Source organism: Carcharhinus amblyrhynchos, chromosome 10 (assembly GCF_965287045.1).
Source record: "Carcharhinus amblyrhynchos chromosome 10, sCarAmb.v2.hapA, whole genome shotgun sequence".
Classification (NCBI taxonomy): Eukaryota; Metazoa; Chordata; class Chondrichthyes; order Carcharhiniformes; family Carcharhinidae; genus Carcharhinus; species Carcharhinus amblyrhynchos.
Genome location: NC_137333.1, coordinates 3,102,406 through 3,129,581, shown reverse-complemented (window position 1 = coordinate 3,129,581; position 27,176 = coordinate 3,102,406). Strand labels below are relative to the sequence as shown.

General features: G+C 48.7%; 1 protein-coding gene across 1 annotated transcript in view; it reads left to right on the top strand.

Moving 5' to 3' along the window:
• The window catches only part of LOC145349519 (FERM, ARHGEF and pleckstrin domain-containing protein 1-like), a 254,858-nt gene that overhangs the window by 128,603 nt on the left and 99,079 nt on the right, over positions 1-27,176 (top strand). Inside the window, exons 3-13 of the mRNA XM_080198067.1 lie at positions 7,291-7,395; positions 8,859-8,901; positions 10,235-10,313; positions 13,098-13,195; positions 14,696-14,810; positions 17,766-17,913; positions 18,021-18,116; positions 18,211-18,371; positions 19,849-19,917; positions 22,188-22,251; positions 23,930-24,143. Of these exons, the coding sequence (XP_080054193.1) occupies positions 7,291-7,395; positions 8,859-8,901; positions 10,235-10,313; positions 13,098-13,195; positions 14,696-14,810; positions 17,766-17,913; positions 18,021-18,116; positions 18,211-18,371; positions 19,849-19,917; positions 22,188-22,251; positions 23,930-24,143 (1,192 nt within the window). The remainder of the gene's footprint in view (positions 1-7,290; positions 7,396-8,858; positions 8,902-10,234; positions 10,314-13,097; positions 13,196-14,695; positions 14,811-17,765; positions 17,914-18,020; positions 18,117-18,210; positions 18,372-19,848; positions 19,918-22,187; positions 22,252-23,929; positions 24,144-27,176) is intronic.

Below are 27,176 nucleotides of genomic sequence, written 5' to 3'. Positions count from 1 at the left end.
ATGTGATGTAGTTCTACACAAAGTGCTGACGGCACAACAAAGAAACCAAGATGCAAATACAGCACAAGAACCTTTCCACTGTTGGCAGACAGAACAGTGTAAAGTGCCAATTAATTTAGTTCTGTACAGTCCTGTGTTTAGTTATTACAGTGATAGAACGTTATGTTCCAGATCGGTACGAGCGTGATGAAGTTGAATGTGTCCATTTTACAAACGGCCCGGATTTCGCTGCCAAAATGAAGCTGGGTTTAATGGCCCTCATCATCATTGATGCTAATCCTCCAGTAACCTGTGCCAGACCCTCGCCGGCACCCCCCTGCGGCCAGAGTTGTGAACCTCTTCACAAGTTGCTGGATGCTTTGCTCCACTCTGCTGTTAGCCTCACTAAGGGCCTTGGACAAGGGATCCCAGTCTCAGGATACGGGGTGGGCCATTTAGGACTGAGATGAGAAGAAACTTCTTTGCTCTAGAGGATGGTGAACCTGTGGAATTCTCTACCACAGAAGGCTATGAAGGCCAAGTCGCTGAATGTAATTAAGGAAGTAGATCGATTTCTACACTCCTAAGACATCAAGGGGCCTGGGCTTGGTGGGAGGAGTATCGTGCTGAGATAGAGGATCAGCCATGATCATTGCTACCTCACAGCCCCAGCGACCCGGGTTCAATTCCTGGCTTGGGTCACTGTCTGTGTGGAGTTTGCAAGTTCTCCCTGTGTCTGCGTGGGTTTCTTCCGGGTGTTCCGGTTTCCTCCCACAGTCCAAAGATATGCGGGTTAGGTGGATTGGCTGTGCTAACTTGCCCTTTAGTGTCAGGGGAACGAGCTAGGGTAAATGCATCGGGTTATAGGGATAGAGCTTGGGTGGGACTGTGGTCGGTACTGACTCGATGGGCCAAATGGCCTCCTTCTGCACTGTAGGATTCTATGATGATTCTATATTGAATGACAGAGCTGGCTCGAGGGGTGAATGGTCTATTCCTGCTTTCTTTGTTTCTACCTGTGACTCCAAAACCAATAAAAATTCATTATCTGGAATTAAGAACCATTGTCGATTGTTGGAAAAACCCATCTGGTTCACTCATGTCCTTTAGGGAAGGAAATCTGCCGTCCTTACCCGGTCTGGCCTACATGTGAATCCAGAATCACAGAAATGTGGTTGATTCTCAGCTGCCCTCCAGCAACTAGCCAACGCCCACGTGCCACGAACAAACAATAAAGTTTTAAAAGTTTATTTATTAGTGTCACAATTAGGGTTACATTAACACTGCAATGAAGTTATCATGAAAATCCCTCGTCGCCACATTCCAATGCCTGTTCGGGTACACTGGGGGAGAATTTAGCATGGCTAATGCACCCTAACCAGCACGTCATTCGGACTGTGAGATGAAACCGGAACACGCAGAGGAAACCCACGTGGACACGGGGAGAATGTGCAAACTCTGCACAGGCAGTGACCCAAGGCCAGAATTGAACCTGGGTCCCTGGCACTGTGAGGCACTGTGCCACCCTAGCATTGGCCATGCTAAATTCTCCCTCGGTGTACCCGAACAGGTGCCAGAGTGTGGCGACTAGGGGATTTTCACAGTAACTTCATTGCAGTGTTAATGTAAGCCTACTTGTGATAGTAATAAATAAACCTTAATTTTTAAACCAAGAGTATTGGAAAGCAATTGTGGCTGAATCTGTTGATTTCTAATTTTCAGTTTGCAGTCTGTTTAAGGATATTGCCAATAATAATATTGAGTGAGAAAGTTATCAATCACTTTTAATTGGAATGTAGTTGATGACATCAGTTGTCATTTCTGGGCTGGTCTCACTGGAATCCTTTATCTGATTACAACAGTCTGTATGAAATCCTCTTCTCATCGGAGTGCAGCCTGCTTGAGAGAGCACACACAGTCCAATTGCAGTCCGGAATCACATTTTTTAACTGAACCCTCATCTGTTCCGTTGCCCTAGAGGTGAAAATGAACCAAGCGTGCTGTTGCAAAGAAGGGTGCAAAGTTATCTCGACTGGAGAGGTTGGGTCTGCTCTCCTTGGAGAGGCCAAGAGGAGATTTGTTCAAAACTACGAGAGGTCGGGACAGGGTGGATAAGAGAGAGACTGTTCCCGTTGGATTGAGAACGAGAGGACACAGACTTAAGGTGATTGGTAGAAGAAGCAATGGAGGCACGAGGAGGAACTTCCTTCACACAGTGAGTGGTCTGGAATCCAGTGCCTGAGTTTAGAGTTGGAGTTTAGAAGGATGAGGGGGGATCTTATAGAGACGTATAAGATAATGAAGGGGATGGATAGGGTAGAGGTAGAGAGATTCTTCCTGCTCAGAAAGGACAGCAGGACTAGAGGACACAGCCTCAAAATAAGGGGGGGGGGGGCAGTTTAGAACGGAGTTGAGGAGGAACTTCTTCACTCAAAGGGTGGTGAATCTCTGGAATTCTCTGCCCGTTGAAGTGGTGGGGGCTGCCTCGCTAAATATTTTTAAGTCACGGGTAGATAGGTTTCTGATAGACAGGGGGATTGAGGGTTATGGGGAGAAAGCAGGAATGTGGAACTGATCCACTTCAGATCAGCCATGATCTTATTGAATGGCGGGGCAGGCTCGAGGGGCTAGATGGCCAACTCCTCCTATTTCTTGTGCTCTTATGAGAGTTTGGTGGAGGCAGATTCAGTTGAGTGTTTGGAAAGGGAATTGGATGAGTTTTTTGAGGAGGGAGAAGGTGCAGGGTTATTGGGAGATAGCTGGAGAATGGTACTCGATGAATTGATCCCTCAGAGAGCCAACACGGAAACTATGGGCTGAGTGGCCTCCTGTGCGGTAACCATTCCATGAAATTCCTTCCGTCATGCTGGATGAATATTCCTCCTTCAACTAACACCTCAAAAAACCCCTAATTATCTGCTCTTTATGTTACCACGAGGGAGTGTTGGAGGCGCTGTGTCCTCTGAGGAAGAGACGAGTAAACTCCAGGCGCCATCCCAATGAGTCACCCCGCACTTTGACCTATATTTATCCCTCAGGGTTTGGTCACAAAAGAGGCTATAAAATGCAAATTTTCCTCTTCCTTGAATGTCCAGCTCTCCCTGAATCATTGGAGAACCTGTAGTTTCCTGAGGGATCAGAATCTCTCGATCTTAATCACTTCACCATTGGCGATCTCCAGTGAGGCCTTGTGCAGTGTGTAGCACCCCTACCCGCTGGACCAGAGGCTCTGGGTTCAAGTCCAACACCAGGGCTTGTTGGCCACGAAGGAGGATTCAACGTGGTTCATTCTTCTACCACTTCCCCCACTATTCCTCACAGGGTTAAAAGAAAACAGTGTGTGTGTGAAGATGCTCTAACATCCACCACCATCAGCGGCCATACCTGCAGCTGCCTTGCTGTGGAGTTCTGCAATTCCCTCCCTCCCTCCATCCATCCACTCCATGCCTCGCTCCTTCACTCCATCCCTCCCTCCATCCATCCACTCCATGCCTCGCTCCTTCACTCCATCCCTCCCTCCATCCATCCACTCCATGCCTCGCTCCTTCACTCCATCCCTCCCTCCATCCATCCACTCCATGCCTCGCTCCTTCACTCCATCCCTCCCTCCATCCATCCACTCCATGCCTCGCTCCTTCACTCCATCCCTCCCTCCATCCATCCACTCCATGCCTCGCTCCTTCACTCCATCCCTCCCTCCATCCATCCACTCCATGCCTCGCTCCTTCACTCCATCCCTCCCTCCATCCATCCACTCCAAGCCTCGCTCCTTCACTCCCTCTCTCTCTCTCTCTCTTAAATTCCTCTCCTCCTTTAAGACATATTGACCTCTGAGATCTCTTGTCTTCTGTGTTAATAAAGTGCCTGTGAAGCATCTTGAGACATTTTAGTTCTATAAATACAAGTTGCTATTATTACCTTAGGCAAGAGAAACAAAAATGACTGCTGCTCCAGTGATACTGCCCCTAGTGGCACGGAGGAGAAATGCTTCCTCTGGCATCAGATCAACACAATTATTAACCAGTACTCACTTGGTAGTGCAGATCTTGAATATTGAAAAGAGAGCCAGGTTGTCCAAGTTTTCTATCTTTCACTCCTCAGGACAAACACAAGAATGCCAAATTTCAAACAGTGACAACAGGTTATACAACAGGAGAAAAGACTTTTGATTTGTCCACAAGTTGGCTCTATTTGGCTGAGATTTTGCTAGTTGTGATTCCACGATTGGGCAGCACCTGTTGAACAATGCTGAGTGTGCTAATAGCTACACTAACAGCCAAGTTAAGATAATCAGTCGGGCTCATAATGTGGCTCATTTACACTGGCATTGCAGCAATTTACATTCAAACACAGGGAGCCATTCCCTGCAAACATAAAGAATATGCTCAAGCTTTGCTTCTATTTGGAATTACCCAGCAGCTTTGCTTTCTCCATGGCAACACCTCAACTAATCAGAGTCAACTTGCCCACCAATCGGCACCCTTTTCTCCTGTAATATAAATTGTCAGAACCATTTGAAATTTGGTATTCTTGTGTTTGTCCTGACGAATGCAAGATAAAAAGGGTGGTACAGTGATTAGCACTGCTGCCTCAAAGTGCCAAGAACCTAGGTTCAATTCTTGGCTTTGGGTAACTGTATGGAGTATGCATGTTCTCCTCATGTCTGCATGGGTTTCCTCAGGGTGCTCTGATTTCCTCCCACAGGGTAATGATGTGCGGGTACATTGGCCATGCTAAATTGCCCCTTAATGTCTGGGGTGAATGCATGGGGTTATGGGGAATAGGGCTTGGGTGGGATTGTAGTCAGTGCAGACTCGCTGGGCCGAATAGCCTCCTTCTGCACTGTGGGATTCTATGATTCTAAGACAGAAAAGTTATCGTCAAATCTGCAGATTTGAGCGGTGGGAAAAAGAAACGTGGACCCAAAACCCAGGTGTGCTTCCAGACGGAATAAAACCTCAAAATTAACTTTTCAAGAACTCAGGGTGAGTTTGGAAAGAAGTGAGACTGATGAAAAGTTGCTGCCTTGCTGTCGGCTTCCCGTGGCACCTTGTTTCTGAGTCACGGGGGTCTGAGCCTCACGTCCAATTCACATCTGTACGCTTGACGTGATGCAGTTGGATTTGCAGCCAGGCTCTTGCAGAAGCTAATATTCTTCAGTTCGCAGGAGCTGGGGTTTGAGAATAACCTGATGGTTCAGCGCGATGACGTATGGTTTCTGATTTCAGCTTTCTGGAGTCTATAATATTCCGACTTTTTAACCACAGAGCAAACTGTCTAAACAAATATCGACAGGCAGGAGGGTGATAGGCTCCAGACAGCTCCAGTTTATTTGTAAAATGCTCCTGATTTTGGACTGAAGATTGTGTTGTGTTTTTCACTGTGATTCCATTTATATCTCTGCTTTCGTGCTGCAGTTGTTCTGTGTTTTTCTTTGGTGGCAGTGTATAAATAACCTCTCTGGCAGTATCTTCAGTGCTGGAGTTAACAAAGTTATCTTGTTTTTGTGATCCGCTCTGTGAAACTTGTTGTTGCTCTGATCCTGCCGGCCTCACTTCAGAACATTTCATCGCCTTGTCGAAACCCCGGGAAAGTGACAGCACGGAGGAAGTGGGGGCCCGGCAGTGTCTCTCTTACCCTGACTGCCCATCCTGAAATCTTTACTCCGGGAAGGCGGGTGAACAGGTTTGGGACGCGGTCCCTTCAGCACGGTGGCGCAGAGACGGGCACTGCTGCCTCACGGCGCCAGGGATCCGGGTTCGATTCCCGGCTTGGGTCACTGCCTGTGCGGAATCTGCGCGTTCTCCCTGTGTCTGCGTGGGTTTCCTCCCACAGTCCAAAAGACGTGCTGGTTAGGTGCATTGACCATGCGAAATTCTCCCTCAGTGTACCCGAACTGACGCCGGAGTGTGGCAACAAGGGGATTTTCACAGTAACTTCATTGCAGTGTTAATGTAAGCTTTATTGTAATAAATAAACTTTAAGTAATCTCGGATTAAAGGGTTAGGACGGAGAGAAGGAGAAACGTCTTCACTCAAAACTGTTGTGAATCTTTGGAATCCTGTGTAGCAGGATGTGTAGCAAGACACAAGCTAATCGATCCTCGGAGACTAAGGAAGTGGAAATCTGTGGGAGTTGGAATGGCGATATGGGATCAGCCACGATCCTGTTCTGAGTTAGAGCTTTCTGCTTCAAATCCCACCCTCCAAGAGAGTGCAAAATGTAGGCTGATACTCCAGTGCTGAGGGAGTGCCGCACTGTCAGAGGGTCAGTGCTGAGGGAGTGCCACACTGTCAGAGGGTCAGTGCTGAGGGAGTGCCGCACTGTCAGAGGGTCAGTGCTGAGGGAGTGCCGCACTGTCAGAGGGTCAGTGCTGAGGGAGTGCCGCACTGTCAGAGGGTCAGTGCTGAGGGAGTGCCGCGCTGTCAGAGGGTCAGCGCTGAGGGAGTGCCGCGCTGTCAGAGGGTCAGCGCTGAGGGAGTGCCGCACTGTCAGAGGGTCAGTGCTGAGGGAGTGCCGCGCTGTCAGAGGGTCAGTGCTGAGGGAGTGCCGCACTGTCAGAGGGTCAGTGCTGAGGGAGTGCCGCGCTGTCAGAGGGTCAGCGCTGAGGGAGTGCCGCGCTGTCAGAGGGTCAGCGCTGAGGGAGTGCCGCGCTGTCAGAGGGTCAGCGCTGAGGGAGTGCCGCACTGTCAGAGGGTCAGTGCTGAGGGAGTGCCGCGCTGTCAGAGGGTCAGTGCTGAGGGAGTGCCGCGCTGTCAGAGGGTCAGTGCTGAGGGAGTGCCGCGCTGTCAGAGGGTCAGCGCTGAGGGAGTGCCGCGCTGTCAGAGGGTCAGCGCTGAGGGAGTGCCGCACTGTCAGAGGGTCAGCGCTGAGGGAGTGCCGCACTGTCAGAGGGTCAGTGCTGAGGGAGTGCCGCACTGTCAGAGGTCCCAGTAATTGTTGAAATTGAGCAATAGAGCATGTGCTTTAAGTTGGTAATTAAGAGCTGTTACCCCAAATGGGAAAAAAAGGTTTGTACTGGGTGTTGGGAGGTGCAAGAGGAATCTGTGCCTTTGTTTTGTCAGTTTGGAAATAAATCTGGTTTAAGGAAAAATACTTCAGTCTCATCCTTTCCTCGGTATATGTGCCAGAATGTTCCAGGCCGTATATCGGCTGGGATACGTTAACTTTACAATAAGAAACTATACTGCTGGTTGATGAGTAAAACTTTGCTTATCTTTTATTGAAAGGTAAATTGTTGTTGGAGTCATTAAAGCACAAGGAGATGCCATTTGGCCCATTATATTGATAATTTTTTATTACTCATTACAGCTAAAGGCTCCTGGGAAATATCTGTTGGACTTGATCTGCCAAAACCTTAATCTAGTCGAGAGTGATTACTTTGCATTGGAGTTTCTGGATCATCGAAAGATTATGGTATGTAAATTAAAATATTACCATATTGTGTTGCCCCTTTACATCCTCCATCTAACAACACAGAGAGGCTCCCATTTAGAAACACAAGTCACATTAATAACGGTGTTACAAAGGACACTTAACTGAAATATTGATGGAGCTGGTGTTTTATTTTCAAAGTTGCTGAGTTACAGTTCCTGTTTCCGAGTATATTTATCCTGGTGTTACTGCATTTTCTCCGTAAACGATCGTGAATCCCGGATGCTGGGCATTCTCAAACAAACTGACACCTGCTAAAGAAATGAGGCACCTCTTTATGGACATGAGAAACAGGATAAAACATGCAAGAGGCGACTCTCAAACTGTGGACACTTGTGCGTTACAAACTGTATGGGTTCTTTGTTGCTGCACCCAGTACTTTTCATGGTTTAGAATGTGGGGCACCCAGCCCGCAGCAGAGGAGGATTTATTTTGGAAGAAGCATCCTTTGTGGAATGGCGAACTGTTTACCCAGCATGCAAAGTGGCTGAGAAACCGTTCTATTGCTGGGATGGGTGGAGTGTGGGATAGGCCAGTCTTCCTGACACTATGGTTACTGAAGGCACAATCTTATGAAAAACGTTTCAAGTGCCAAGTTAGAGAGAATTGTACCAGTTTTATTTGACGAGATGTGAGTCACAATCTTATGACACTTAGCGCAAAAAAAAGTGCCAGGTTGTGATTCTCGCCAGTGGTGGGAGAGGTGGGGAAGGCGGTGTGTGGAGGGAATAACTAAATAGAATATCAAGGTTCAGTCCTGGACACTGAATCCCCCTCTGACAGTAACTTTGGTGATGATATCAAGAGCTTAAAAATATGCTGCACAAGATTTGATGCAATTCAATGTGTGAATATCTACGGCAAATTATTTAATGTCAGTCGCGGTGGCACAGTGGTTGGCACTGTTGCCTCACAGTGCCAGGGACCTGGGTTTGATTCCCAGCTTGGTTTCACTATCTGTGTGGAGTCTGCACATTCTCCCCGTGTCTGTGTGGGTTTCCTCCCACAGTCTGAAAGATGTGCATGTTAGAGTGCATTGGCCGTGCTCCATTCCCCCTCAGTGTACCCGAACAGGCGCTGGAGTGTGGCGACTAGGGGATTTCCACAGTAACTTCATTGCAGTGTTAATATAAGCCTATTTGTGACACTAACAAATAAACTAAGAAACTTTCTCATGTGGGATCAGATACGGCAATATCTAATCCTTCAAAACAATTGAGCATAATTTGTACCAGTAAAATAATTCAATCTGAACTTCCGCGGCATGTAGAAAAGCAAGGGAAGGAAATTGGTCTGAACTAATCACCTTAACACTAACCTCATTTGTGTAAATAGCGTTAAAGGTTATTTAAATCTATTATGTATTGTTGAAGTAGAAATGGTTGCCTATATGGTTAGCTAAATATTTGATGACAAACGGTCAATACAAGCTCTTGTATTTTTAGGTGTGGCTGGACCTTTTGAAACCAATAGTGAAGCAAGTGAGAAGTGAGTATGGTTTATTTTGTATTTTCCCTTTTGCAAACTTTATCTTTCCATCAGATTCAGAGCCCTCGCTTGTACAGATCGTTACAATGTTAGTATCTGATCATTCTAAAGGCACTGGTTTTCCTCTCTCCTTTTATGGAGTTGGAGATTTGATTTGAGGCCTTTGAATTGACTTCTTATTGTCACATGTATTGGTGAAAAGTAATGTCTTTGGACGTAGGATGTAGGGCCTCTCCACGCCAGGGAGCTGGGTTCAGTTCCGGTCTTGGGTGCCTGCCTGTCTGCGTGGAATGGTAGCTTCTCCCCGTGTCTGCGTGGGTTTCCTCCAGGTGCTCCGATTTCCTCCCACAGTCCACAGATGTGCAGGTTTGGTTGTTTGGCCGTGTTAAATTGCCCCTTAGTGTCAGGGGGATTAACAGGGTAAATATGTGGGGTCACGGGGATAGAACCTGGGTGGGATTGTGGTCTGTGCAGGCTCGATGGGCCGAATGGTTGCCTTCTGTGCTGCAGGGATTCTGTAATTCTTGCGCGCTATACAGACAAAGCATACCGTACGTAGAGAAGGAAAGGAGAGAGTGCAGAATGCAGTGTACAGCCACAGCTAGGAGGTAGAGAAAGATCAACTCAATGTAAGGTAGGTCCATTCAAAAGTCTGATAGCAGCAGGGAAGAAGCTGTTCTTGAGTCAGTTGGTGCGTGATCTCAGACTTTTGGATAGAGGAAGGTGGAAGAGAGAATGTCTGGACATCAATCCACCTCCTCTTCACCCAGTGATGAATATTTGCCTCAGAAAATTGCTTGCTTGCTCCGAGCTGTCTCTGCCCTTCCTCAGATGTGCAGTTCCCCTCCGACATTTCACGTGAGATTTGTAAAGATGTTGCTGTCCGAGTTTCGAATAGCCTCTTGCTGCACAGAAGGAGGCCGTTCGCTCCACGGTGCTTTGTAAAAGCTGTCCAGTTAGTCCTGCTCTTTGTTCATAGACCTGAAAGTATATGTACGTTGCCGTTGCCCACAGGCTGTGACTGGTGGTGATCTGAACCTGAGAGTCACCACACCTCAGGCGAGGGGTAAGGCTGAGAAAGCGGGGCTTTCGTGAATGGCTGGTACGGGAATTGAACCCACGCTGTTGGGGTCGCTCTGCGTCACTAACCAGCCAACTGAGTTAAACTGGGTGATGCATTTCCAACTAGAACATGCAGTTGCCGTTCTTATATGACATAAGCACTTCATTGGCCGTAGGCTGCTTTGGGGAATCACCAGGTTGTGAAAGGTGCTATAGAAATGCAATTTTCCTTCTGTGCGTTTGAAGAAGTGTGTAAATTCTTCTCCTGTAGGACCGAGGCACGTTGTGATAAGATTCGTTGTCAAGTTCTTCCCACCTGACCACGCACAGCTACAAGAAGAACTAACGAGGTTGGTGCCAATTTTCTCCTTCGAACCTTTGAGGCTGAATCTCCGTGGCTTTGGTCAGGAATGCGGAGGAAGGGATGGGAATTAGTCAGAGACCTGATATCCGGATTGTGTGCGGATTTGGCTCTGGTTTGCTGGCAATGGTGCCCTTTCCTGGGGAATCCGAGTGGAACTTTCCCATCCCACCTGCCAAGGGAATCACAGCGGACCCGACAGGACCATGCAAAGGCCCATCGACCCGCGGGTGGGGTTTTCCGATCTTGGGACAATCGCGTCTAGAGTGTGACATTCCTCATGTTGTCAACCCTGCCCGCTGTTTATAGAGATTAAATTGATAGCTCTGGGGTGGGTGGAGGTGTGTGCATGCCTGCTGGGGTGTGTGTATGTGTGTGTGTCGGGGTGGGTATGTGTGTGTGTCAAGGTGTGGGTGTCGGTGTGTGTGTGTTGGGGTATGGGTGTCTGTGTGTGTCGGGGTGTGTGTGTGGGGGTATGGGTGTCTGTGTGTGTCGGGGTGTGTGTGTGGGGGTATGGGTGTCTGTGTGTGTCGGGGTGTGTGTGTGGGGGTATGGGTGTTGGGGTATGGGTGTCTGTGTGTGTCGGGGTATGGGGGTGGGTGTGTGTGTGTGTGTGTGTGTGTGGGGGGGGGGGGAGGTGTCAGGGTGGGGATGTGTGTGTATGTGTGTGTGTCGGGGTATGTGTGTGTACATACAGGTGTGTGTGCCGGGTTGTGTGTCGGGATGTGTGTGTCGTGGTGTGTATGTATGTGTCTCGGGTGGTGTGTGTATGTGTATATGGGGGATAGGTGTGTGTGTGTCGGGGGAAGGGGTTTGTGTGTATGTATCGGGATGTGTGTGTGTGTGTGTCGGGTTTTGTGTCTGTGTGTATGTATACAGGTGTGTATATGGGCGTGTGTGTGTTGGTGTGCCAGCTGGTTTTGTGTGGAATTTCCAAGGGGTTACAGTAAATGCACAGAGCTGTGGGATCCCAGAGCTCAGTGTGATACTCACATCACGCTGAATGTGTGAGATGCAATGTGACAGCGCTGGGATTCGCTTGGAGTGAGTGGAGAGTTTACAATGTCACCAGGAAAGTGGATCTTGTGTTTTTTATTTCTCCCAGTGTTGCAGCAGTGATGCTTTCACAGTTGCACAGCCAGTGCTGACCGTTACACAGAAGAACCTAAAATCCTGCCCCTGTCTTTACTGGGCAAAATTATTGAGGGTCGTGAAACTAACACAAGAGGGATGGAGTTACAATACAGATCAGCCACAATCTCGGGTGTTGGATGCCTGGGACTTTATACAAAATGTTTAGTTCAGATCTCAATGTTTAGGGAAAATTAATTTTTATCAATGTTTCCACTGAATTTACCATTTGAAGGGGTTTATTTGTGTGCAATCGATTTGTAAGATGTGACCAGGTGGAAGCCCATTTCAATTATATATTTTATTATGAGTACACATGATTTTGAGTGGAGCATTCCAGGGGTATGAAGGTAGCAGTCTTGATGACTTATAAAAAAAAATCAACATGAGGGGGGTGATGGTCTAGTGGTATTATCGCTAGACTATTACCCACCTCCCCCTAATGTTCTGGGGGCCTGGGTTCGAATCCCACCACGGCAGATGGTGGAATTTGAATTCAGTTTTTAAAAATCAGAAATTAAGAATCTACTGATGACCACGAAACCATTGTTGATTGTCGGAAAAACCCACCTGGTTCACTCATGTCCTTTAGGGAAGGAAATCTGCCTTCCTTACCCGGTCTGGCCTACATGTGATTCCAAAGCCACAGCAATGTGGTTGACTCTCAACTGCCCTCCAAGGGTAACTAGGGATGGGCAATAAATGCTGGCCCAGCCAGCGATGCCCATGGCCCACAATGAACAGAAAAAATGTCCCACTTAGAGGAAGAGAGATTTTGAGCAGTGCGACAATCCTCATGTTGCCAGCCCTGTCTGCTGTTTATGGAAATTAAATTGACTGTGTTATAGTGCATGCGTGTGTGTGTTATAGCGTCTGTGTGTGTTATAGTGCGCGTCTGTGTGTGTGTTGTAGTGCGCGTGTGTGCGTGTTAGTTAGTGTGTTAATGTTACAAGGGGTTACAATACATGCGTGGGATGTACATTCTCTGTGATATCCCAGGGCTTAGTGTGATACTCACATCCCACTGAATGTGTGAGATTCAGTTGGTAGCCAGCTGGATCACTAAGTCTAGCTTGGCACCCAGCCCATCTTTACACTTAGCAGCCCTTGTCGTTGCCTTTGAACTGTTCCCTGGTGGGGATGACCCACCCCCAGAATGGAATTCCCACTGTCTGGGCCACTTGCTCTCAGATCAGGATCGTGGAGCTGGCGATTCACCCAATTCTGCGTTCAGGACCTGAGAGAGAAAGCACAGTGCTTCCTTCTCCTCCAAGCAGTTTGAGAGACCCAGTACTTACACTGGCAGGAGGCTCGGTAACACATCAGAGGTGATACATGGATGGTCACTGGGGCAATCCTTTATCAGTGCGGTGAGTTGTGATCTGGGAGGTACTGCCTGCAAGGGGGATGGAAGCAGATTCAGTCGTAATTTTCAAATCGAGGTTGGAATGGATGCGCACTAAAGGAAATTGTTCACGGCTACGGAGGAGAGCGGGAGGGTGGTGGGACTGAATGGATAGATCTTTCAAAGAGTTAGCATAGCCACAGGGCCGAATGGCCTCTTGCTCAGTCGCATGCTCAGTACCGAGACTGGATAACGCACCAGCTTTGACCGATGTGGCTGCTTTCTGATATTTTGCAGGTATCTCTTTGCTTTGCAAATCAAACAGGATCTGGCCTCTGGAAGGATGACTTGTAACGACACGAGCGCCGCACTTCTGGTGTCTCACATTGTGCAATGTGAGTGAATATGGTGCAGCTTCTCGTATCCGGGTATCGCAAACTGTGTATAACCCGCTCTCGATACTTCACCCCAAAGTGTACGCAGGGCGTCCGCCGTGTACGCTGGGGTGGGAGGTTTGGGGGGGGGTCACTATCATGACCTGGGAACCATTGTCAAAGTTACACTAAAGAAACAGCTCAATCAGACTCCGTGCACAGATCACCTCCTCCTCCTCCTCCTCCTCCAACCTCAGCCTATCCCATCAGCCAAACCCCTCCAGGCCTTTCTCATATCCTTCTTATTGGATAGCTCTTTCGAGGAGCAGGCCCAGATGTGATGGGCTGAATAGCCTCCTCCTCCTGCACTGTAGGACTGTACGGACCGACAGCTGTTCTAACACTGGCCGTGGTCAACACTCCCAACTTGGACCCGAGTCGCTAGATGCTGCTGAAGGTGATTCTCGGGGTGAAATTGGGTTGGGATTGTGTGGATCTTGTCCTAACCGAACACCGGCTCACGACACGGGAGATATTTTAAACAGAAAATGAGGGAGAAAAAAAGAATGTGGACCAGACGTTCCAGGACTGTCGGAGAGCAGACATTGATCCAAAGGTGCGCACTGGGACCTTGTTGGAGCCCCGATGCACAGACTCCTGTCGGAATTTCCTGGAATGTTTAAGCTTCCGATGGGCAATTCCATGGGACCACCCCCCCTCCCCCCCACCCCTACAAGTGTTTGTGACTCCCAGTTAGAATTGGAGATTTCAGACAGTTCCACAGGACTTAGATAGCCAGGGGATGTTAGATTAGAAACTAGTCTAACTCATGCTTACTCTGCAACCCCACCATCCACCCCACTCCCGAAACTCTCATTGATCCCCACTTGCCGACACATCACTGATCCCACCCCCTGCTCTCCCCCCACCCCCGTAATCTCCCTATTGGCTACCCAACTGACCCACCCTGCATCCCCTCACCTCCCACCCTCCCTCAACCATTTACCCCCTTCACCCTGCACTGACCGTCCAAAGGCGGTGGCATCAGGAGACAGCATGCCCGCCTTTGGCCAACTCCCCTCCGACCGAGTTTCCCAAGGGATCAGCGATGAACGTTTCTGCACATGCCCAGACCAGAAGGAGGTGTGCGGGAATTTGCAAAAGTGGAGCCTATCCGATTATGAGGGTGGCACGGTGGTTCACACTGCTGCCTCACAGCGCCAGGGACCTGAGTTTGATCCCTGGCTTGGGTCTACTGTCTGTGTGGGGTTTGCACGTCCTCCCGTGTCTGCTTAGGCTTCCTCTGGGTGCTCTGGTTTCCTCCTTGTTTGGCCATGTTAAATTGCCCCTTGGTGTCAGGGGGATTAATAGGGTAAATGGGGATAGGATCTGGGTGGGATAGTTGTCAGTGCAGACTGGATGGACTGAATGGCCTCCTTCTGCACTGTTGGGATTCTGTGCTTGCTGTGGACTTCCTTGTGTACCAAGTGACTGAATGAATGTTTCTCTGCGTTCCGGCAGCTGAAATTGGGGATTATGATGAAACGCTTATCCGTGAGCACTTAGAGAAAAACAAGTACATTCCTCAGCAAGAAGCCCTGGAGGATAAGATAGCTGAGTTCCATCGCAGACACGTGTAAGTATTGACGTCCTGCTTTGCACAGTTCGGGGCTCAGAACATTTTCACAGTCTAGCTCGTACACAAACTCATTCTAATTCTAACGGCCAATCAGAATGGTGATGGGGAGGCAGGGGCCAACGAGTGGGGCAATTCATGATGACAGTTCCTTGTGGCAGGTTCAAATCCCGCTGTGGGAGTTGGTGGAATTTGAATTTGATTAAAAGAAAATCTGGAATTAAGAATTTACTGATGACCGTTAAACCATTGTCGGAAAAACCCATCTGATTCACTGACATCCTTTAGGGAAGGAAATCTGCCACCCTTACCCAGTCTGGCCTACACGTAACTCCAGAGCCACAGCAACGTGGTTGACTCTCAACTGCCCTCGAGCAGCTAGGGATGGGCGATAAATGCTTACCAACCAGTGACACCCATATCCCATGAATAGAGAAGAAAATGTGACGATTGTGATACAGCTTCTAGTCCATAAATTGATGGGCTGTGTGGATTTTGAAAATCCAAATGGATCTGCAGCCCAAGTTTAGTTTCTTACAAGTTAGGAGGATGCAATTAAAACGTCCCCAAATGCTACTAGCGTGGATGTGTTCTTTCCGATCTCTGTCAGCCCACTCAGAGGGTCTCTGTTACGTCTCACAAGGGATGCTGAGACCACCCTTTTGTACCTCTGTCCTCTCACCTAAAACCCTATGCCCTCTAGTTTTAGACTCCCCAAACTTTGGAAAATGACATTGACTATCTAGCTGATTTATGCCCCTCATTATTTTATAGACCTCTATAAAATCACCCCTCAGCCTCCTACACTCCAGAGGAAAAAGTCCCAGTCTATCCAGCCTCATTTGGAATATTGTGTAGAATTCTGGTGGCCACACTACCAGAAGCATGTGGATGCTTTGGAGAGGGCACAGAAGAGATTTACCAGGATGTTGCCTGGTCTGGAAAGTATGAGCTATGAGGAGAGATTGGATAAACTTGGTTTGTTCTCACTGGAACGATGGAGGTTGAGGGGCGACCTGATAGAGGTTTACAAGTTTATGAGTGGCATGGACAGACGTACAAACAAATGGTCTAGGTGGACCAATGAGCGGCACAGGCTTGGAGGGCCGAAGGGCCTGTTTCCCGTGCTGTACTGTTCTTTGGATAGTCAGAAGCTCTTTCCTAGGTGGAAAAGTCAATTACTAGGAGACATAAGTTTAAGGTGGGTGTGGAAAAGTTTAGAGGAGATGTGCGAGGCACACCTCCCTCCCTACGTCTCCCTCCCTCCCTCCCTCCCTCCCTCCCTCTGTCTCCGTCAGTCAGTCTCCCTCCATCCATCAGTCTCCCTCCCTCTGTCCATCCGTCTCCTTCCCTCCGTCTGTCCGTCTCCCTCCCTCCGTCTGTCTCCCTCCCTCCGTCTGTCCGTCTCCCTCCCTCCGTCTGTCTCCCTCCCTCCGTCCGTCCGTCTCCCTCCCTCCCCCTGTCCGCCTCCCTCCCCCTGTCCGCCTCCCTCCCCCCCCAGATCTTGCAGTGATGAAAATTTGGAAATATTCCGGGTTCCGATTGGAATAGTTCGGGGATTCCTGGACTGAGGGATCTCGGAGATCTCAGAGGGTTATAGAGCTGGAGGAGGCTGCAGAGTTAGGGAGAGGGAGAAGCCACAGAAGTAGATTGAAAAATTGCAGACAAGGATGAGAATTTTCAGGTTGGAGCAATGCCCAAGCTGGGAGCCGCTGTGGGTCAGTGAGCACAGAGGGCAGAGCTGAGTTAATCCACATCGATACCCAAATACAGCCTTAAAATCACCTCTCGCACAAACTTTGTCGTGGGAAATTTTATTACGTCAAAGGTGCTATATTATTAGAAGTTGTTGTTGTTTTGCCTGGGACGGGGATTTGGGAAACGTTGAGCCTGCAGGGTCATGCACCCTCTGGTGGACAGTCTTTGCATGGCATTGCCCAGAGGTCAAGGTATACGAGGTATTAGCCATTCAGGATGATGTTGTGGGAATGTCACTGAGGCTGCGAGGACACGGGTTCAAATCCCACCACCGCAACTGGTGGAATTTCAATTCAGCGAATACCTTTGGAGTATAAATCTATTTGTGGGGCGGGGGGAGGAATTCTCTGGCCTTCGCGTGGCGTATTACTTGTGGCAGGAGGTGGTGCGTCATTCGCCCGACCCCAGCGCTGTCAATGGGATTTCTCACTGACTGTACCTCACGTTGCCGGGAGACACTGGGGCACCGTCAGCGGGACCTGAAGATCCCGCCAGTGTGAACAGAAGGAAAATTCCAGACCTAGTCTCAGTAAACTATTGTCGATTGTTGGGCAAATCCATCTGGTTCACTAATGTCCTTTTAGGGAAGGAAATCTGCCGTCCTTACCCGGTCTGGCCTACATGTGACTCCAAACCACGCAATGTGATTGACTCCTTCCTGCCCTCTGAAATGGCTGAGTGAGACACTGAGTTCAAGGGCAATTAGGGAGGGGCAATAAACACTGGCCCAGCCAGTGAAACCCACATCCCACAAAAGAATTTTATAAAATCAGGGGGGTTTAGAATCTTCGTTTATTTATTAGTGTCACGAGTAGGCTTACATTAACACTGCAATGAAGTTAATGTGAGAATCCCCTAGTCGCCACACTCCGGCACCTGTTCGGGTACGCTGAGGGAGAATTTAGCATGGCCGGTGCGTCATTCGGATTGTGGGAGGAAACCGGAGCACCCGGACGAAAACCATGCAGACACGGGGAGGACATGCGAACCCCACACAGACAGTGACCCGAGCCGGGAATCGAACCCGGGACCCTGGCGCTGTGAGGGGACAGTGCTAACCACTGTGCCAGCATGCTGCCCTGAACCTCCTGATGGTAGAGTGGGTGAGGTGGGGGGGGGGGGGGCATGTTTAAGGCTGGCAGTTTGACGTGCCCTGCAATTTTATTTTCCCTCTTCACCCCTACCCTCCCCACAAAGTGGACACACTCCGGCCGCCTCCGATTACCACCTGCTGGAGATCGCCAGAAGACTGGAAACGTACGGAATTCGCCAGCACTGTGCCAAGGACCGAGAGGGGACAAAGATCAACCTGTCTGTGTCTCACGCTGGGATCATAGTCTTCCAGGTAATGGTGCATTGAGCCGATGTTCTTGCCCGATACGGAGCCAAACCATTCAAACTTCCAACGCTGAAGCCTTTGGGGGTTCTTTTCCTTTTCTCTCTCTGACGCAGGGCAACAACAAGATCAACTCCTTCAACTGGGCCAAGGTTCGCAAGCTCAGCTTCAAGAGGAAGCGCTTCCTGATTAAATTCCGCCCTGAGATGAACGTGAGTGTGTGTCCTTCCCCAGAGGCTGTTTTCCAGGCTCGCTGCCTGCTGTGTGGCCCCCGTGTGCTGATGTTTGTCTCTCTCCTTGTTACAGTCCTGCCAGGACACCTTGGAGTTTTCTATGGCCAGCCGTGATTCCTGCAAGGCTTTCTGGAAGATCTGCGTCGAGTATCACGCCTTCTTCCGACTCTTCGAAGAACCCAAACCAAAGCCCAAGCCCATTCTTTTCAGCCGAGGGTCCTCGTTCCGATTTAGGTAACAATTTCTTTTTTCTGAGTAATTACACCGATGATGAACGGACAAGCGTTTGTTGTGTGGATTTAATTTATTTCTGCTGAAGCGTCTTGTGTGTGTTTTTTTTTTACACACTGTTTTCCCACCTTTTTATTCTCTATGGAGTGGAATTTTCCACAGGTGAGATTTTCCACTCCCGCCGAATTCAATGGACTTTTGAATAGCTCGCCGCATTTTCCAGCCCCGCCACATTTTCCAGCCCCGCTCCAGGGCAGGGCCATGGATTTCAACCCAGAGTCACAGGCCAGTCCCCTTGTGGCTCGGTTGGTAGTTGGTCTCAGTCACAGGGTCCTTGGTTCAAGTCCCACTCCCAAGACTTGAGCACAGAGCTGAAGGGTGACGCTCCAGTGCTGTACTGAGGAAGCACGGTCCAGTTGGAGATGCCGTCACTCGGATGAGACGTTAATCTAATGGTTGGGATTTTCCGGTCCCTCCACTCCCACCCCCACGGCATATTTACCGGTGACAGAGATGGCCTGCCATTGGATGGAAGCAGGATCTTCCGGTCCCACCGGTGTCCGTGGGGTTTTGCCAGGGAATGCGCATTGGTGCAGTAGGTCACCCCTCCCACCCACCCCTCCCGACTGGATGAGCTGGGATTGTTCCCCTTGGAAAGGTTTGAGAGGAGATTTAATCGAGGTGTTCAAAATCATGAAGGGTGACGCGGAGACACAGTGGTTAGCACTGCTGCCTCACAGATTCCAGGTTCGATTCCCGGCTCGAGTCACTGTCTGTGTGGAGTTTGCACGTTCTCCCTGTGTCTGCGTGGGTTTCCTCCCACAGTCTCAGCAGAAAAATGTGTGGGTTGAAAGGATTGGCCAGGCTAAATTGCCCCTTAATGTCAGGGAAATGAATAAGGTGTTACAGGGATAGAATCTGGCTGGGATTATTGCCGATGCAGGCTCGATGGGCCAAATGGCCTCCTTCTGCGCTGTAGAGATTCTATGATTGTAACAGATTAAATAAGGACAGTATGTTTCTGGGGCTGGAGGGTTAGCAATCAGAGGGTACAGACTTAAGGTAATTGAGAGAAGAAATAGTGAGCGGGGGGGCATTACTGGAGGTTACATGAATTCTGTCCCCCTCCATTGCACACAGCAGTGTTCCTCCGGAGGTAGGGTAAGGTGGAGGCAGATTCGACCACGACTTGCAAAAGGGAATTGAAAAGTTAGTGGATTAGAAAGGAACGGCAGGGGCACAGGGAAAAGGGCGACAATGGACTGAATGGCCTCCTCCTGCACTTTAGGATTCCCCGTTTGAGGAACTGGAGTCCGTACCAATTAACAGTTAGAAATTGAGGGCAATTCTCTGAAGATCAGAAAGCTTGTAACAGAAGCCCACACGTTGATGGGCCGAATGGTCCATTGTAGGGTTCCTATGGTCCCTCGAGTGTCGCAGGAAGATTACAATCTCACAGATAACCTTATCTCTGTTACAGCGGGAGAACGCAGAAACAGCTGCTGGATTATGTTAAAGAAGGAGGGTACAAAAAGATACAGTTTGAAAGGTGAGTATGTTTTTGTTCTGTTTGTCTTACAATCGCGCCCCCCCCCCCCCCCCCCCCCCGCCTCGCGTGAGCACCGTATCCCGTCAGAGGGCCAGCAGAAATCAGAAAACAGATCATTCAAAGCAGTTCACTGCTGTTCCAGTGAAAGTGCTGCAAAAACCTAAAGTCTAAAAGACAGCCAGAAGCAGCAATGGGGATCAGGCAGTGTCTGTGATGAGAGACTGAGTTAACTATCCCACTCCTTCATCAAATTTAAATCTCGTTTCTTCTATTGTGTCCTCCCAACTCTGACCTCTCCCCGTCCCTGCGCTCCCTCAGTGCCATTCACGATTTCAGTTGTTGGGACCTGGAGATCTGGAATTCTCTCGCTAAACCTCTCCTCTCTCCCTCTCTGTCTCTCTCTATCTTTCTCTCCCAGTTTCTTAATTCCATCCCTCTGGATGAGGCTCCCCGTCCTGCTATCTCCTTTTGTGTCCCCGTTTGAGAATCTCTCCTGTAACATTCCTTGGAATGTTAATGGTTGTTGTTCTCCCCATGGATGCTGCGAGATCTGCCACGCCTTTTCCGTTCCTTATGTGTTGCATGTTTCTGCTGCACTTCAATATCCTCGTGTGCGTTGGAGCGAGAAATAATTGCGCAGTGGCTCTGGAAGGTGACCCATCACTGTTGAGGATACTTCGTTGACTGTGGCCTTTCTACCTTATTCATCCGTGGGTCATGGGCATCGCTGGCTGGCCAGCATTTGTTGCCCATTCCTAGTTTCAGTGGATCTGGAGTCACATGTAGGCCAGGCCTAGAAAAGACAGCAGATTTCCTTCCCTAATGTACGTTAGTGAACCAGATGGGTTTTTTCTGACAATTGACAATGGTTTCATATTCAGCAGTAGAATTCCAGATTTATTTTTTACTGAATTCAAATTCTATCATCTGCTGTGATGGGATTCGAACCCAGGTCCCCAGAACATTAGCTGGGTTTCTGGGTTAATAGTCCAGCGATAGTACCTCTCGGCCGTCGCCTCCCCGCTAAACCCAGGTAGCACAATTCGTAGCTGACGGAAAAGGTAACTGTTTAGAATTAAAACAAACCGTTAGCAATTTATTGATTGATGAGACTGAAATGGTTCAGGTTGGTGAGGGTCAACATAGTGTGGGTGTATTCCTACCTGAGTTCCTACTGCCTTCCGGAATATCTTGGAGCATTGTGAATCCCTGGAATTCTCTACGCCGAGAGAGCTGTGCGTGTGCAGCCAATGGAGTATATTCCAGACAGAGAGTCATAGACTTTTGGGCATTATAGGAATGGAGGGATATGGGGATCGGGGGAAAAGGGATTTGTGGCAGAAGATCCACCATGACCTCATTGAGTGCTGGAGAAGTCCCGAGGGGCTGAATGGCCTACTCCTGCTCCTATTTTCCTATGTATCCACACGAGTTTTGTCTGTCTCTTCTCTCTCTCTTTCTCACGCACATTTTTCCCATTAATCTTTTGTTCCTTTCTCCTCCTGTGGCCTGTTTATTGCTGTCCTGTTTGTTTCCTATCTCTCTCATTGGAATTCAGAAGAATGAGGGGAGATCTTATAGAAACATATAAGATTATGAAGGGAATCGATAAGATAGAAGCAGGGAAGTTGTTTCCACTGGCGGGTGAAACTAGAACTAGGGGGCATGGCCTCAAAATAAGGGGGAGCAGATTTAGGACTGAGTTGAGGAGGAACTTCTGCACCCAAAGGGTTGTGAATCTGTGGAATTCCCTGCCCAGTTGAGGCTCCCTCATTGAATGTTTTTAAGGCAAGGAGAGATAGATTTTTGAACAGTAAAGGAATTAAGGGTTATGGTGCGCGGGTGGGTAAGTGGAGCTGAGTCCACAAAAATGTCAGCCATGATCTTATTGAATGACGGAGCAGGCTCGAGGGGTCAGATGGCCAACTCCTGCTCCTAGTTCTTACGTCCTTATGTCTCTCTCTCTCTCTCTCTCTCTCGCTCTACTTGATGTCATTATGGGAGCAGGCCATCGCCACACGGACTTGCGTGTCTCTCTCGGACAGGAGAACATGTCATGTGGAGTTGATGATTTCTGTATTTGCTGATTGCACCGTGGTTGTTAATCTGCGTCTCGTTCTGCGCAAGGAACTATCCCCAGTCGAAGAGTAGTTGCTTCCTGCTGCGAGTATTTTTTTTTGGGGAAGTGTGTGGAAAGGGGTCACTGTTCAGATTAACCCCTATCACCGACGCTGCTAATATATTCATCATCTTCTCTATCTCACTTTCAGAAAACACAGCAAAATGCGATCCATCCAAAGTTTACCTGAACAACCGTCACTGGTGCCAAAACAAGTCAGTACATCAAGAATATTGTCTAGCAAAGAGGTTTAATGCACACCAGGCCTGTTTTATTTAATGTTCATTGAGTCTCTTGCATGTTAATGATGGGAAGGGAGGAATGTACAGGGGGTTATGGGATGCCCGGGGGAGGATGTGGGATGTGACACTCAGTCCTGACAGTCACCATAACAATCTGGTCCGTAAGTCACCATCTGATTCAAAACCTTTTCTTCCAAAAGTTTTGGTGTCCTTATCTGAGGAAGGATGTCCTTGGTATAGAGGGAGCGCAGTGAAGGTTTACCAGGCTGATTCCTGGGATGGCAGGTCCGTCCCATAATGGGAGACATAAATCGGTTAGGATTATATTCACTGGAGTTTAGAAGAGTGAGAGGGGATCTCATAGAAACTTATAAAATTCTAACAGAGTTAGACAGGGTAGATCCAGAAAGAACGTCCCCAGTGATGGGGGGAGTCCAGAACTAGGGGTCACAGTTTGAAGATAAGGGGTAAACCTTTTAGAGCTGAGGTGAGGAGAAATTTCTTCACCCAGAGGGTGGTGAACGTGTGGAATTCACTACCACAGAAAGTAGTTGAGGCCAAAACGTTGTGTGATTTCAAGACAAAATAGATGTAGCTCTTGGGGCTAAAGGGATCATGGGATACGGGGGGAAAGGTGGGGGGATCAGGATATTGAATTTGATGATCAGCCATGATCGTAATGAATGGCGGGGCAGGCTCGAAGGGCTGAATGGCCTCTCCCTGCTTCTAGTTTCTATGAAAAGAGAATGAATAAGGGGAACGATGTTCCACTGGCAGGAGGATGGGCACAGTAAGAAGTCTCACAACACCAGGTTAAAATCCATCAGCTTTATTTGGTAGTAAATGCCATTAGCTTTCGGGGTTTGCCCCTTCATCAGGTGAGGTTCAAAGATGTGCAGGTTAGGTGGATTGATCATGCTAAATTGCCCCTTGGTGCCCTTTGATAGGCAAGGGGATTAAGGGTTATGGGGAGAGGGCAGGAATGTGGAACTGAGACACGACAGATCAGCCATGATCGTATTGAATGGCGGGGCAGGCTCGAGGGGCTAGATGGCCTACTCCTGCTCCTATTTCTTATGTTCTTTATGTGTCCCATGTTGTGCAAGTAGGGTGGATGGGCCATGCTAAATTGCCCCTTAATGTCCAAAGATGTGTAGCTTCGGGGGATTAGCAGGTTAAATGTGTGGGGTTATGGTGATAGGTAGGGAGAGAGGGCCTGGGTAAGGTACCATGTCAGAGAGTGGGTGCGGACTCGATGGGTCAAATGGCCTCTTTCTGCACTGTAGGCATGATTTAGAACGTGAGATGAAGAGCATTTTCTTCACTCAAAATGTTGTGAATCTTTGGAATTTTGTGCCCCTGAGGATTGTGGATGTTTCTTCCTTGAATAAAGTTGAGGCTGGGATGGACAGAGTTTTGCACTCTCGGGGAATTACTGGATGTTGGGAATGGGTGGGAAAATGGAGTTGAGGCCTGAGACCGGCCATGATTGTGTTGAATGGCAGAGCTGGATCGACAGGCCTCCTGGTCTACCCCTGTGACTTGTGTTCTTTCAAAATTGGGGAAGAAAATTGCTGAGGGTTTTTGTTTTTGAAGTGAAGCGGAGATAGTTACCAATAATTTATTTCCAAGGTGCCTCTTGTCTTTCCAGAGCGGCAGTTTTACTTTTGAGGAGCGGTCAGCGTCGATGGGAGCGCCGTCTCCGAGCCAGAGGAAGGGCCTCGACGTTTCCCACTCGCCTGCCGAAAACCGGGTTGAGCAGAAGAACCCGTCGCCATCGAGCGGCTCGAAGAGGGACAGGCAGGAGGAGGCCGCAAGGGACAAGGTTCATCAGGCCAACACCCCGAGAGAGCAACAGAATGCAGGTCCAGCATCTCAAACTGCTCGTGGGAGCAACGCTTCCATCCCTTACATTGATTGCAGTGACGTAGATAGTGAGCATGACGTGCTGAGAGGGCGGTCAAACAGGTCACGTTCAAAAACAAATGACAATTATGAGGATGAGATTAGCAGCAGCAAATACCACGAGGACAGGGATAGGAGCGTGGCCCGCCTGGGATGGCAGGGGAGCCCCGACTTCCGATTCTCAGGTACTCCGCTCCACCTAAGGGAAGAGTTGATGGACGAGGGACTCTGCTTTTACACGGGGAGGACACCCCGGATGCCCAGGCACAGCTCTGTGATCCACGAGACATCTCGTGACTCAGAAAACCGTAGCCCCTTGGCTACACCCATACGTCCAGCCAGTAAAGAGTTCAGTCCCAATGCCAGTGTCAACAGGTCAGGTTCCAAGGGTGCCGTTGTACAGAACGGCCACTGTAGGCATAGAGCAGAAGATACAGATAGCCGTACACACAGCCAGCACGGTTACAGTCGCTATTCCCCCACTTTAAGCCCAGTGCATCCACAGGGGGCTCAGGGCAATCGAAATAGGTCAGAGACGGATCCGTTCATCCTTAGTCACCTGGCCTCCACCCCGCTGAACGAGTACCGGGCCAACAGCCAACGTAAGCTCGGCTCGCCCAGAGTGCCCCGCTCGGAAGGCAGATTTGCGGCCAACAACCTCGTCTCCACCGCGCTAGCCAAGTCGAGCCCACCAATCCAGAGGCTGTTCCCAGCCGCCCTGGTGGAGTGCGCCACGGGGGGTCAGTTAATGGACGGGTCGACCAGCAGCGGGACGGAGTCCAGCGACTCCGACTCAATTCAGTCACTCAGCCACCCGCTGGTGTTGGGGAACCCCATTGCCGTCAATGCCTCGCCAAGGCCTCGGAAAACGCTCTCCTTGGGGAGTTTGCAGCTAGAGGAGGAATCGGAGGAGGACATTAGCTTCAGTGACCCTGACGAGAGCAGTCCGGTGGGCGAACACGGTGTCATCACATGTTAGTGACTTGCTCAGTAGTCTCTGAACTCTGTGCGGTCTCTGACCGACAGCCTACAGCCAGTTAGCCACAGTCCTGTGTGAAAGCTATCACCGATACTCATCCAGGGTTCAACTAGACACCAGTAGATACGGTGGTAATATCCCACAGTATTCCCTGATTAACAATCTGCCATCTCTAATACTGTGCCAATTCCCATTGTTGACATTGCGGGAGATGTTTTCTGGTTGGTGTTCGTGTTTGGTAGCAAGGCTTGCTGGCAAATCTCAGTGTTCAGGGGGTCACCTCATTGCTGTTTCCAGAAATATTTCGGAAGGAGAGACAAAAGGCAAAATTAGAACTAAAACCTGATTTTTAACTGTATTTGAGGCGAGGCTATTGGACAGCTGGCCAACACAGGATGGTCAAAGATCAAATGCAACAAATCACAGTTAACAAAAATTTTATTTCACGCAAGATTTATAACGAAGGTGAAGTCTAGAGACACCTTGTTGTTTGCCACTGCTGGTATCTCCCTGGTTCTCCGTTGTGCACCAGCTTACTCTTTGTAGCATTGGCCAGCTCCTGTGCCGCAGGTTGGATGGGGCTGGCACAAACTGTCAGGACCTCAGTTATACTTCAGACTGCGAAGCGTTGAGAATCGAGGGGAATCCAGGTGTCAAGTAACTGCCTTCATATGTTGCCACGTTGTGTATAGAGATGCTGGGTGTCTGGAAAGGATGGAGGGAGAATGGCGATGGTTAACGTTACTCCAATAGTTTGGTTTGTCCTTTGTAATGAACTTGACGTAATTCTGTGAAGTTAAGTATTTAGACAGTACTGAGGGCAGGACTAACAGCGGTTGGTAATCCTGGGAGGGTTGAAGCTGAATATTTTGTTTTTTTACATGTGTCTTTGTCCGTCTATATAAATATGTGCATGCATCTTTACCAAGTGACTTGATAATCCGTGTAGCTGTTAGTATTAAGTGAGTCTGATGGGTGAAGTTGACCGATAGTTTATAAGTCTTGTAAACTGGAAAGGTGTGCAATAATTGTGAGAAAGGTTGAGTGCTGCCAAAGCCATATTGCCCACTCATTTTGGAAGTAAAAGTGTCATTTGATGGAAATTGATGGTGTTAGAAAATAATCACATAACTGATTCTTACCCTTTATACATTGACAACTATTGCATTTAATTCAGATCTAATATTACTGCATGAGCTTCTAATAATTACAAGTTTTGCATCACAGGAAAAGAATTAAAATTCTGGATCAAAGCAAAATTTAAAATTAAGAAAACATTGTAAATTTTTAACAAAATTAATTTTCATCTTGTGAAGTCCAAACTATTTCAGCTTTAGGTAAACTATTTTCCAGTTTGATTTGATTTATTTTATAAGAACATAAGAAATAGGAGCAGGAGTAGGCCATCTAGCCCTTCGAGCCTGCCCCGCCATTCAATAAGATCATGGCTGATCTGTCGTGGCTCAGTTCCACTTTCCCGCCCTCTCCCCATAACCCTTAATCCCCTCTCTTATCAAGAACCCATCAACCCGCTTCTTAAAAATATTTAGCGAGGCAGCCTCCACCACTTCAACGGGCAGAGAATTCCAGAGATTCACCACCCTTTGAGTGAAGAAGTTCCTCCTCAACTCCGTTCTAAACCACCTCCCCTTTATCTTGAGGCTGTGCCCCCTAGTCCTACTGTCTTTTTTGAGCGGGAAGAGTCTCTCCACCTCTATCCTATCCATCCCATTCATCATCTTATACGTCTCAATGAGATCTCCTCTCATTCTTCTAAACTCTAACGAGTACAAGCCTAGTTTATTCAGCCTCTCCTCATAGCTCAATCCCCTCAACTCCGGTATCAGCCTAGTAAACCTCCTCTGCACTCCCTCCAGGGCTAAAATATCCTTGCGCAGGTGCGGCGCCCAAAACTGCACACAGTACTCCAGCTGCGGCCTCACCAATGCCCTATACAGCTGCAGCAAGACCTCCCTACTTTTATATTCAATCCCCCTCGCTATGAAGGCCAGCA